General features: G+C 37.2%; 1 protein-coding gene across 6 annotated transcripts in view; it reads right to left on the bottom strand.

The window, feature by feature from the left end:
• Grm8 (glutamate metabotropic receptor 8) overlaps positions 1 to 13,425 on the bottom strand; it is an 865,501-nt gene that overhangs the window by 299,279 nt on the left and 552,797 nt on the right. For all 6 annotated transcript variants that reach the window (XM_040728578.1, XM_040728576.1, XM_040728575.1 and 3 more), the window contains exon 7: positions 8,894 to 9,094. In XM_040728578.1, the coding sequence (XP_040584512.1) occupies positions 8,894 to 9,094 (201 nt within the window). The remainder of the gene's footprint in view (positions 1 to 8,893; positions 9,095 to 13,425) is intronic.

The raw sequence follows: 13,425 nt of genomic DNA, 5'->3' as shown, positions 1-13,425 counted from the left end.
GGTACATATATAGTATCATCACTTTTCCAGCTAAATGTAAAATCAAGTTCAATTTTGTACAGATAGTCTCACTTATTGTTTCAATTAAATTTATAATAATATTATTACATTAGATTATTACTGTAATAATAAAGTTAACCTTCATGAAAGAAGGCTAAGTCTACTTTTATCACACTATAAATAAATTCTTCCATTGTGATAATAGAAATGTATAAATTTGTTTCATTATAATAATCACCTGTTCCTGGCTATTTCTATCAAGTTCCATTTACCATAACCTATATATTTATTACTTGTTACACACTAGATAGATCATTATCATCTTATAGCTTAATATTTTCTTTCATATTCAATGCTTGGCAAGAAAAATATTCTCAAAATAACCTCAGTTACTATTGCTCATTTACTCTGACTTTTTAAAATATAATTTACCTAAAAATCCAGAAAACATCCTTTTTCTTTTGTGGTTATACTAAGCCCCAATGTAGATTTATTACAAAATCATGAACATTTTCTGATAACTTTGTCCTCTGTTCATTCACAAGAAATTTCCCTCTATATTTTCAAATGCATTACATATCAGTCAAAGTTACCTTCTTAAAGAATTTATGTACTTACGAATATATATGTGTATATACTTACATATGAATGTAACAACAAATAATGAAAAGGAGAACATGAATTAGAAGGGGAGCAAAAAGGGATATAATGGAGAGTTTGGACAAAAGTAAGGGAAAAGAGAAATGTTGCAATTATAGTATAACTTCAAAAATTAAAGGAAATAATTTAATTTTTAAATTATCAGGGATAACAAAATGTAATATTAAAAAATTTTCTCTCAAAATGGGGCCTAGCCTCCTGGGACCTTCCCAACAGACAAGAAGAAAGCCAGCAGGGGTCTTTGGGTCCTAGCCAGCAAGAGGACAGCCACCTAAAGCAGGGGCACTCAGAGGGGTCATAGCCTGCTGGGACCTTCCCTAATGGCCATGAGGGCCCCTTCCTTTTAAGGAAACAAGGGGTGGAGAGTTGTTAGAGAAGCAGAATGGTTCACATGCCATGGAAAGTCAAATAAAGGAATAAAGTTATATGGAGAGGATTGGGTAGATGTTGGAGTCCAAATTGCCTCCTGTGTCCATGGTGATGGTGGTGAGGAATAGACTGAGGCGGGAGGTCTGGTTGTCACCAGGGACCATGGCAATATCTGGATCAGGCTACTACCAATGGTCATGTGTGTGTGTGTCTCTGATCCTACTGTAGTCAAGGGTCTGCACTGATAGCCATGACTCCTGTTGCAGCTGAATGCCATCCTGATTCCAGAGACCAGGGATGCCTCCTAGGGCCAAGTTTGGGTCCACTAGCCATGCCAGCACTGGGGCCATTCTGATCTGGTTGGCCTTTGCTGCCACCTGGAGCCATGGTGACAGCCAGGCCTAGGCAGCTGCTGAGAACCATGTCTGTGCCTGTGGTTCTACTACAACTATAGTCTATATTGATACCCATGTTCCTACAGTGTCACCAAAGGCCACATGAAGCCTGGGGGTCTGGGCCGTATCCTGTGACCTTGTTAGTGTCCGGTGGTCAGGATGCCGTCAGAGCCATTCTGATCTGAGTGCCCAGAGCAACCAGAGCAACTACTTAGAACAAGGATTCCACCAGGCTGAGCTGCTGCCTGAGGCCATATCTGGATCTGTGGCCCAGCTGCAATTGAGGGTCTCTGTTGAATTCTGTGGCACAGGTTGCCAGTAGGACCCATACAGAGGTCTGGGATCTGGGACAGAGCCTGGGGCTTGGGTGGAGTCAGGGGGAGTCACGCCACAGCAGAGGCCATAACTGCTGTGGCCATACAGACATGTTGGTTTGGGCTACCATCCTGAGGGCCATGTCTGTGTCCGTGGCCCTGTAGTAGCCAGGGTACCGATTGACTCAGGTTACTACCGAGCACCATGAAGAAGCCCGGGGTCAAACCAGCCACCTGAGTAAGAGTTTGTATCCGTGGACCAAGATGCATATATATTTGAGTGGTCAATTCTGCCACTTAATGAAATGACGAGATCTGGGAATGAGCTGCAGCCGAGGTCCATGCCAGGGTCCATGGCCCCACCGTGGCCAGAACCAATGCTGATGTTCGATGCTCCTGCTACCATCGAAGGCCATGCAAACAGGTACGATCAAGGGCCAAGTTAGTGTCTCGGGTCATACTGTAGCTGGGGGCAATGGGGACATCAAGGCCTATCTGCTACTAAAGACAATGTTGGGTCCATTGTCCTACCGTGACTAGGGGTCTGACCTGAAGGCTGGGTCCTTCATTGCCACTAATGGTCTCATAGAGGCCCAGGGTTGGGGCTGCAACCTGAGGCCTTGGTGGTGTACCCTTCTGCCCCCTCCCCTCAGACCACTCAGCTACCAGAACCATTCCCACCTATGCGGTCATTCCTTCCATCCAGAGCCAGGAGAGTGAGCCCCTACTCCTCACCAGAGACAAGGATGAGCCTACCTTGAGAATATGCATGTTTGGAGAACTGAATCCACCAATACACCCGAGGCAGGTGGCCCCAGTGACTCTATCTTATCTGCTTGGCTAACACCCAGGCCCACAACTGGGCCTTGGGTTATCGTACCCTAGCATCTACCCCATACAGGTCCTGCTGGAGCTCAGGAAGTATGTAGTCCTGTGGAATGATACCCTAAGGCACAGGATGCCCCAGAAGACCTCTGGTGAGGATCCAGTGAGGATGGTATACCAAAAACCAGAGACGTTGAACTAGACCAGTGACTCATTGCAAGGGACATCTGCCAGTCAAAGTGAGGGGACAAGGGGGTATCCTATATGACACACTGAAGCCTCCATTGCCATCAGAACCGGTGAAGAGGTGACATAGATTCAGGAAAGAAGAAGCAGAGATTTTTCTGGTTTGGTGCGGTTTTGTTCTGTTTTAGATTATGGGTGTTTGTTTGTTTGTCTGTTTTTGCTTGCTTACTTTGTTTTGTTTTCTTTCCTGGGTGGGGTGGGGATGAAAGGAGAATAGAGAGGGACTGGGAGGTGAATAGAATTGGGGTTCATGATGTGAAACCCTTAGAGATTCAAAAATAATTTTTAAAAATGTTCTCTAATATTTTGTGTTCAGTTTGTGCCAGGCATTCTAATATTTTTTTCAAAAAAAATAAGAGATTCACTTTATATAAAGTAATGATTATGTAAGAAGTCTCTTAATAGTTCATGCTAATTTTTTCTTATTATTTTTCTAAAATAATTATTTTAATTTTAAAATATATTGTCTCCTGATCAAATGATTTAATCTAGTGGAGACATGAAAATGGTAATCATTCTCTTCTAATAACAACCTTTGGTATTTTGTTTCATATTTTGTAATGATATTTTTAATTTATAGGACATTAATGTCAGTGTCAATATGTCTGACACCTCTACTTAACAAAAATAACTACAAACCTACTGGCTAGATGTTGAAAGAAGTGTATTTTATCATGTTTAAAATTCATTCTCTTTCTACATGGTTTATTTTGTACTTAGTACAACAATATGATTTATATTTTAATGAGATTGCTTTATACAACATCATAAAATATTAATCTTATTTGACCTATTAGCATGGCTGCATAGCATTTCTTAATATTGAGTTATACATATTTTAGATAGTTAAACATATATTATGTAGATGAAATTTATTTCGTATTAGGACTACAGTGTTCAGAGACTCATAATTTTATTTTAGAATTATTGAATTGAATTCTTAAAACGAATAAAGTTTCTAAAGAAAATATTGGTAAATTTCACCCTAATGCTTGTCTCTTACAAATGGTCCTGTTTTATCCTAGAAAGTTGAGTGTAGTGATGATGTAACCACTACCTCTCAGTTCAGTCAAGGGGCACCTCATACTTGAGTTGTAATTTAGCCACAATTTGAAGGCTAGCACTATATAACTAAAAAGTTGGTACCTGCATTGCTTCTCACAGTTGCAAATCTAGTCCTAACTGTCTTCCTTAGCCTAAGAAAAGCTTGTCACCCAATGAAGCAACCAAACTCAGAAACCTAGATATTACCCTCCTTTTTTTTATGCATCCCAGTTTAGACTACATCACATAATAAAAAGTAATAAACTTCCCCTCACACCCAAGCAGCAGCCATGATGTTCAGGCCTGTTTCACTTGCTTTGAAAAGCATTGGATGTCTAATAAGAAGATTCAGTGCCTCAAAGTTGGAATTGAGACTTTATAGCCATTAATGATTGATATGTGACGTATATTGGTATAATATATGTATAATGGAATATACAATAAATATGACATCATAAGTCTCAGCAATTGTTCTTCTGAAACAAAAGAGCTGCATCTCGGCTGGTAGGGTGTACTCGTGTTGCTCTGCAGATCCAATGCAAGAAAAGTGAGCCCAATAAGAAGAGACAGAGACAGACACAGACACAGAGACAGAGATAGAGACAAAGACAGAGAGCTGGTTTTTATTCTGCTAGAAGCATCTACCATCTTTAACATTTCACATTCTCCTTTGAGTTCTCTTGACATGTTCTCAAAAGTTCTTTGTGTTACCTTAGTTATGCAAGTTTAGGTTGTTTTTGTTACCAAACAAACAAATAATCCTGATTAATACATGCTATTAAGCTCGACTTTCTCCTAAACTGAGCTCAAGAAAAAGTAATAGGAAAGGCAAGGTATCTCTGAAATTCTATCTAACACTTTTTATGCTAAGTATGGTTCTTTTGTTCTGGAAAATCTTTGATTCTATACAAGATGTAGAGTATTAATATTTTATCATTTTGGAGTAAGGAATTGACATGGTTGCTTAAATTTCAAAAAATGAACACGTCTCTCTTTATGTTCTTCTTGTGATAGATCTTTGAGTTTTAAAAATTTATAAAAAGAACGTTTTGTTCAAATAGTTGCAATAAAAGTAACCTAAAAGGCAAATCTTTGCCAGGTATAGAGGAGAGGTGACAAAACATGAATGGAAAACATGAGCAGTTTTACAGATGCCAGGATTCAGAACATGCCGACAATACAGAATCAGGAATGAATGTTCCAGCAATGAGAGAAATCAGTCACATTAAGATCAATTAAAACTACTATGCTGGCTTATGCTTTTGTTGTCAAATGGTAATTTTTAGTTTAGTACTTTGACTACATACTTCATCTTTTATCAGTTATTTGTCATAGAAAAATGCAGGTCTAAAATTTAATGGTTTGTCATCCTAAATTCTAGCATTCTCTATTTTAAAACGCACTATAAGGTATATGATCTTTTAACTAAGCATGTGTCTCCAAACTGTTGATTAAGTGGCTATGCTTTGTTATAATCTCAGCAAGAACAACTTTAAGTATGACCCTGCTGGACCAACAGTCTATACGGCACAAGTCTGTTAAAACCACAGTCTATACAGCACCAGGATGCTTTGGTTATTTTATTGCCTCCTCTTTACATAGTAAAAGAGTCTTTCTCCAAACAGCTGCATTGGTTTACTAATTCAAATTTACGAGTACTATAGACAAAATAAAACAGTATTTCCTGGTACTAATGTAAAAAAGAAACAGCTTAGTAAAGTTATTACAAACAAGTAATTTCTCTTTGACACAACCACAATTCAGTATTTAAATGATCATTATTAAGTACTTCTATCCAATGGTCAATTCTGCGGTTTCACTTCTTTAGTTACTTGGAAGAACATTTTATATTGCACTGATTCTAACAGAAAAAAATGTGCAAAATTATCGCTGTATAACTTGCCTTTTTAAAACAATCTTTAAGAGCATTGCTAGAATAATCCTGAAATGTATTTGTAATACAGGAAGCTCTGGATTTGTTGCCATATAATATAGACAGCTCTGGTTCTAAATGAGCACACCTGGCCTCTTAGGAAAGTAAAAAATGTTCCTGGAGAATATTTGGTATGGCCCATGGCACCTATCACACATCCAGCCCTTGACTGTTCAGTTAAGTGAGAACACTGGCCATCACCAATACAATCCACTCAAAGAGATTCCAATTAATGATACATAGCAGTATATTTCTGGGATCAATACAAGAGAATATAAATTCCAAACATCTATATACAACTTTTGAAAGCCCTGCAAAAAGTACCGATTCTTAAGTATGCAGCTAAAAAAATGAGCACTGTATATATACTATAATCCTTTAAGGAGCCTCTAAGGCAAGTCAGTTATCTAAAGGAAGCCTTGATTATGCCAATCCCTTTAATGCTGAAATTCTTACACTAAGTGACTGAAACATTATACTTGTGAGTATGATGATATACTCAACAGAATTGTACAAACTTTCTCCATTCATTCATCACAGAGCACATCCCATATCAGTAGAAGGCAAGAGGAGAATTATTCCTTGGAAACCTCTCTCATGAAAATCCCAATTGTCTTTTTGTAGCTTTGACTATGCAAAACAGTCAAAGAGATGGCTTCATTTGTGGCTACAAAATCTGTTAAATAAAATTGCTCACTTGGTTGCCAGAGTCCTATGGCATACTTCTTTTTAGAAAAAATTTCAAAGAGTAGTCTCTCAAGTTTATTTAGAATTTTCCCCATCACACAGACTTTATGGCGGGTCTCTTTTAAGTTTTGATTGTATTTAAATTAAATATTTGATTTTAGTTCCTAAATCAGTGTTTTCTTACTTACTCTGATGTTGTACTTCTCTTTGAGTAGACTTACACACCTTTCTAAAAAGTATGAAGAGCAAATGTATGAATAATGAATGAAAATTAGTAGGTAGTTCAACACTGAGATTTTAAAAAATGGACAGAAAATGAAAATAATTATCTAAGCTTTATTTAAGCTCATGTTCCAGATTCTTGCCCTGTATCAACAACAAACAGTTCCCAACCTTCATAAAACACACCTTCGAGGACCATGGAGAAATTTCCCTTCAAGTACATACACTTAAAGTCATGTATTTCTTGAGACCCAAGTTGAGAGCTTGTGGACTGTTCTATCTGGCATAGCCCTGCACTGATTCAGTATGTTTCCACACAGTAAATAAATAAACCTTAGAAGAGCCTGCAAAACAACACCTGGTCTATATGGGCATGTCTCTGCTTGATCCTTACCTCAAACTTCTCCCTTCTCTGGACTAAATCTCTCCTATTTATAATAACATTCTCTTTTCTTTCAGCACCCACTGTACTTTATGTCATTAGTTTCTTGTTTTGATCAAGCTCATATCTCTTCTAAGAAACCCATATTCCTCTATGTTTTGTCTATGTTACTTGTAATGTACCTTAAACACTTATTATAAGGCAGACCATATTCTGTGCTCAATAAATACCCCTTAATTGAGTTAGTTATGTTTATTTTTCTGTCTATAGTAAATTAAATGATAGAAGATTATGGAAAAATCAGTATGAAAGGCAAGCACAGAAAGAGTGACAGACTATATAGACCTGAGTTAACCTATAAAAAGTGAACCAAAGAACTCAGGGATCATTGGAGTCCAGAGGCAAATTGTCTTAACAGCCATTAGACATTAAGACACTCTCTAATAGTCCATAATTGCATCATTACATTAGAGGTTAGTATAATAATTGAAGCCATCAGGAAGGGTTAGCTCTTGATGCATGGTAAAGATAAAAGTAAAATTAGTAATTCACCTTTAAATTACATTCATTGAGTGTTTCTTTAAAATATTTCCTTTTCAAAGGCGAGCTTCACTTATTGAGAAAAATCTGCTCATTTGCATTCTTCTTTCTACTTCCTAATACTGTTGGAGAAATGAAGTGTTCCCTAACCTCACATTAGAGTAAATAACTTTACAATGTAACAATCCTCTTTTGTTCAGTTTTATAGCTGCATGAAAATTATTTTCAAATTCCCGTTAGTGTTTATATTAACGAAAGAATTAATGCTATATAAAGATTCTAGCAAATTTTGCTATTGAAGAGAGTGTCCGGTATTGAATGCAAGCCAAATTATTCCTTACATTGCCTGTACAAAGCAAGAGATGGAGTTTCTGCTTGAATTCCTAACTGAAGATGACCTTGTGCTGTTTTGAGAAAGGCTGGCAGCTGAGGTCACAGGAGTGTATTGTGATAGACAGTGTGGCACTGTGCATGGCTGGGAGGTATGTCCATTGTGTGGATCACAGTCAAGCTGAAGATTTAGTCAGCTCAGATCATTCTATCATTTTATTTGAAAATGATGGTCAAAGTCATGGGCAGTAACCATTACCACTTTCATAAAAGGACAGCAGCATTCACTAACTCTGTCCTTTCAAACAGACAGTTCAGCAATTCACAACCAAATACTGTGAATCCAACGTGTCTTGTGTTGGGTTCTTGTGACAGTCACAAAAGCAATAGTTCTGCTTCTATGGTAAAAACAAAATACCAGATAAACTACATCAATCATTTCCTTGCTATCACATGTCTAAATCATTGAAGAAAATACAAGGAATAATAGACATAAAAATAAAAATGCAACAGTCTTAGATTATTAAAGTGACTCCATCCATTTTTCCTCATCAGATCAGTGTTTAAGAAGCTTAATACCAGATAAAAAACAGATTTCTATAAGGTCTTCACTGATAATGGCATGAGCAATATATTTTTAAATAAACCTGATCATTTGCCAGTGGTCCTGAATAAGCCTTATAAGAGATTTCTGAAACAGTGATATTTAAGTAGGATGTTTTGATTGATAGAGAGTTATTTTTACTTTTGTTTCTTTCAAGAACAGATTAAGGGCAGTACAAAAATATGTTTGAGATTGAAAAGCAGGTGGAAAAATTCACACTTCTGAGCAAAATGTATTGCCTCTCATCTTTGGATTTTTACTTCATCCCAACATCTTCTATAGATAGGGGGTGTGAAACTCCCTGTCACTTAATGTTGAGATAGAAAAAAAGTTGTGACTTACCATTAAAATTCACAGCCCTGATGTAACCCAGTAGCTCTTTCCCATCGATGGTGCCCATTCTTGGGCAAAGGCCTATGTATCCTGGGCAGAGTTCTTTGTGCATATTGTGCAGGGCATAAGCCATGGAATACACTGCATCGATTACAAACTGAACCTTTCCCTCTTGTTCATAAGATGAATCCCGTGCAATTCTCTCCAGCCCTGCAGAGAAAAAGGAAAACCATCAATGGACAGTATCAGATTTTAAAGAGACCAGCATGGTGATTTCCTTCCTTTAAACGTAAAGAGATAGAACTCTTTTCTTATGTTGGTCTAGTACTTACAAAGTGAGGTTTGTTTGCTTGGTTTTGACTTTTTTTAATTTGGAAAGGGCAAAAATGATTTAACTAAGTATGAGTACATATAAATCATAATAGAAATAATATATGGCCAATCCAACATCCCCATGTCCTTCTTCTCGTGTGCCATTTTATTCTACTTTATTGTAACATTATGTTACATTACAAAATGTATATAACATTTTGGTAATGCTATGCTCTTTTAAGGAAAATGTGTAAAATGTAATTCTTTTTATCTAGTTTTGTTTCCAGAGGACCATGGTATCAGCAGTTTAATACAAGGTTCCTCTCCACTTCATATAAATTCTTGTTTTAAAAGTCCTGTATTTATAAGTAATTTTGTAAGTATTAAATGAGAATGTTTGCTTAAGTGACTTTGAATATCTTTTAAAAGAATCATTAATTAATTTTCCCTTTGAACTCAATTTTCTCTTTTAACTTTCTATTAAAAATATGTAGGTCTCTGAAAATGAATGTCAGTGGGAATAATTGTACCCATATTTAGGCATATCTAGGACTGATAACTTTGCAGCATGTGGGTTAATGTTTATCACTTAAAGGGCAATAGCAGCATGATGTTAAAACATGAAAATAAATTAGACATTAGCTATAATCTGTCTGATTTTAAGGACGAGGAAGCTGGGACTTTTGAGAATGGCAGTCACAAGGAATATAGAACAGATTCTAGATACTTCCCAAGTGTCAGACTAAATACTTAATAGTTTCTCTTTGTTCTGGAAGAAAAGATTCTGAATGCCCAGGACTTAACGTATTATGAAAATGAAAACAAAAAGAACATGTTAGAAAATGCCATCTATCACCCCAACCTAGCCAAAATTTATTCGTCAGAAAAAGAAGCATATACTTCAGACTTGCTTATGGATCTCAAAAATGCACAATAAATAATCTTTAAATGAAGTAAATATTTACTTTCCTAACACTGATGTGTACATCTTCTAAATTTAAAGTGTTAAATTGAAATTGTTAATATTATGGTATTTATACTGCAGTAAAGTCAGTTAACTGTGTATTCAGTTTTCTTCATTTGATCATTAGACATTGTTTTCCTCTGTTGTAAGTCATTTATAGCACTCTGTTCTTCTAGATCCTATTGACTGGCTTTCTGGACCTCAAATCCTGTCCTGATGCTAAATTCTGATCCTCTATTTCATACATTGATTTTCTTTAATTTTTCTATCTCCATTGTCCATTCTCCAAAACTGTCTTTTCTCCCAACATAGTATAATCCCAAACAGAGACTAAAATACTAAATCATGTTAGAAGTCAATTAACGTCATTTGGAAAGAATAATGTCTTGGAAATAAGAATTGTACACCGTTATTGTCATTTGATTGCAGCACTCATATTTGCAATTGCTTTGTCTCTAGAAATAACATGCACCTAAGTCTAGAATCGGGTTCTCATTGTAAGATCTGAAAGTGGTATTTTTCCTAAAGGCTCCTTTTGAGGGTATTGCAGGTTTAGAAAAGTAGGAAACAGACAGTTTTCACAAAGAGTACCTGCAAGGCTCCAAGGCTACAGAAGCCCCTCAGCAGAGTGATCTAAATAACAAAACATGGAATACAGGAACCATCTCCTCTCCACGTCTCTGTGTCAACGTTAAGCTTCACATGCATTTTAAAAAATATCTAGATTGCTTTTCATACCTCACACAAGGCAAAACCTGCATGGACAGTTGTTATACTTCATTGTTTCAGGAATAAAGCTGAGAATAATATATCAGGCATGCTCTATACAGATGCATTTAAAAACACTTTTGGTTTATTTTTGGCTCGATCTTCATTTGTGAAATGTGTGGATGAAGAGGGCTAACTGTATAATTCCCTATTATATAAGTTCCAAACCTTCCACCATGTTTTTAGATATATAGACAGGCCTGGAGCTGATTTCAAGTAGAAGTCAGAAAGATGTAAATGATCCATTAATAAGAAAGTGTGAAGGATTAAGTATTTTCCTCTTGAGAGTGTGGAAACAGAAGGTATGAGAGGCATAGAGAAAGCAGAAATAGAGACCATGGTCACAGGGGGAAAGGGTGAAGCCCCAAGATGCAAAAGCAACAGAGGGAACATTTTAAACAGGAATGTGCATCTTCTGTATAAAGGCTCGGAAAATTTCCCTGTTGCACATTTTCCTCCTCATCCTCTTCTTCATCCTCCTCTGTAATATTGCAATTTGTCTGATTTTGTTTTCCTTTGTTGTTATTAACTTTAATAAAAGGGGTAAAGGGGGGATTTCTTTGTCCCAAAACTGCATGCTGATGGTAGCAGTCATACAACTGGCAGACAACACCTTAACCAAATTACTTCAAAGCAATTACTGGCCATGAAAAAGAATTCCAGGCATTTTGAAATTTCCTGTCACTAAAGGAATACATTTAAATGTTATACCTACATGATTTTTTAATTTTTTTATTGGCTACCAATTGTGGTAGTGTATACCTATAATTGCATCATGTGGGATGTGAAAGTAAGATTATAAGTTCAAGAAAAGCATGAGATACATAGTGAGGCCCTGGAGCCAGGGCCTGAGGAAATGGGATAGTTGGTAAAGAGACTGCTGTGTGAATTGAGAGACTAAATTACACACCTGCAATACCAGTGCTGTGGAACCCTGGAGCTCACTAGTGGGCCAGCCTACATGAACCAGTGAAGCCACATTCAACGAAAGAAGCTGTGTCAAAATATACGGTGGAAAGTGGTTGTGGAGGAGATCCAAAGTCAGTCCCTGGCCTCCAGACACGCAAAAATACCCATGCACACATATCTATACATCGATGGTGTATACATACACTGACAGTGTGACAGCTCCAAGGTATGATTAAGCAGAAGATTCCTATTGTTGATATGAGGGAGAAAAGAGGCAGAGGTGTCCGGAAGTGTCCAGGACAAAGAGAAAGTTGCAGACTGAACGTGGCCAGCAGACTGGGCCTGGTCACAGAGGTAAGGGTAGAGTAAAGATGTAGGGTTGGGGGAAGGCAGGGAGATGGAGAGATGAAGACAGAGAGAGGCCCAAGAAAAGAGCAGGTAGCCAAAACAACAGCCAGGATGCCAGCATGGACTCTAAAATGTGTGACAAGTATTTGTGATACTGAGGGGGCCTGAAGGCCGGCTATGCTTTGGTGTGCTAGTAGGTACCGCAGATAGCTATTTGTCCCTTATTCCTGTGGTAATAGCTAGTGGCAATAGCTCCTTTGGTAGAGGAAAACAGCTTCACAAGTTCCTAAGAAATGTTGGCTTTTTGTCTAACCACTGGAATTTGGAGAAGTGGGGTTTCTTATGACCTAACACATACATGTGTGCATGAAAACTCACATACAGGCACAAACATATGCACATACATACAGACATGAATAAATGCAGTGTTATAATATTCCCATATTTTCTATAAACAATAAATAATGATTTTGTTTTAAAGCCAGTTGAAGTTCTGTTAGTCCATAAAGATATTCCCCATTCCCTGTTTAATAACTGGAACAGATTTATACACATACTATTGACAAACAGATATAGAGGCACAGAGAGACAAAGTAGATGTGCTTTTTCTTGATTGTTCTTTCAGTGTGAGTCAGCTTCGCATGCTTTATATGTTCATATGTGTCAGAGCATCTTAGGAAAGAGACTTACCAACATCATTTTTCCAACTGTTTACCTCCTTAGCTAGAAGTAATACTCAATTATCATGTGTGAAGAGTAATAATATTCCAGCTTGAACAGGTTTTCTTTTTAACAGTATTTTTTAGGGGTAAGGGTTTGAAACAGGGTATCCTTTGTAGGCCACACTGGTTTTGAAGTCATTAGTATTCTGTCTCAGTCTCCAGAATCCTGGGGTTACAGTTGGACACAACTTCTTCAGGACCATGCTACCCTTTAAAGTAAAAGTTGAGAAGGCTGCCCACTGACTGATAGCCTCTTATGAGTTGGCAGAGACTACAAAGCATTCTCCCATAGGCAGCAAAAGCATGCGTCAACAAATAGACTGAAACACGTTTCAAAATTTGCAAAGATGTTGCTTGTGTTTTTCCTCAGGCTGTTTAGATGTTGCATTTTTCTCTCTGCAATGGTATGACTCTCATGGTAATACTTAGGATTTTATAGCAGCAAGAGAGGGCTCTTCCATTTCTATATGTGATTCTCTCATTCATCTACAGTTTTGAAAGCTGACAATGACTCGTGA

The sequence above is a fragment of the Mesocricetus auratus genome, unplaced genomic scaffold, assembly GCF_017639785.1.
Source record: "Mesocricetus auratus isolate SY011 unplaced genomic scaffold, BCM_Maur_2.0 Super-Scaffold_100019, whole genome shotgun sequence".
Classification (NCBI taxonomy): domain Eukaryota; kingdom Metazoa; phylum Chordata; class Mammalia; order Rodentia; family Cricetidae; genus Mesocricetus; species Mesocricetus auratus.
The sequence above is the reverse complement of the archived record's forward strand: the minus strand, read 5'-3'. Positions and strand labels throughout refer to the sequence as shown.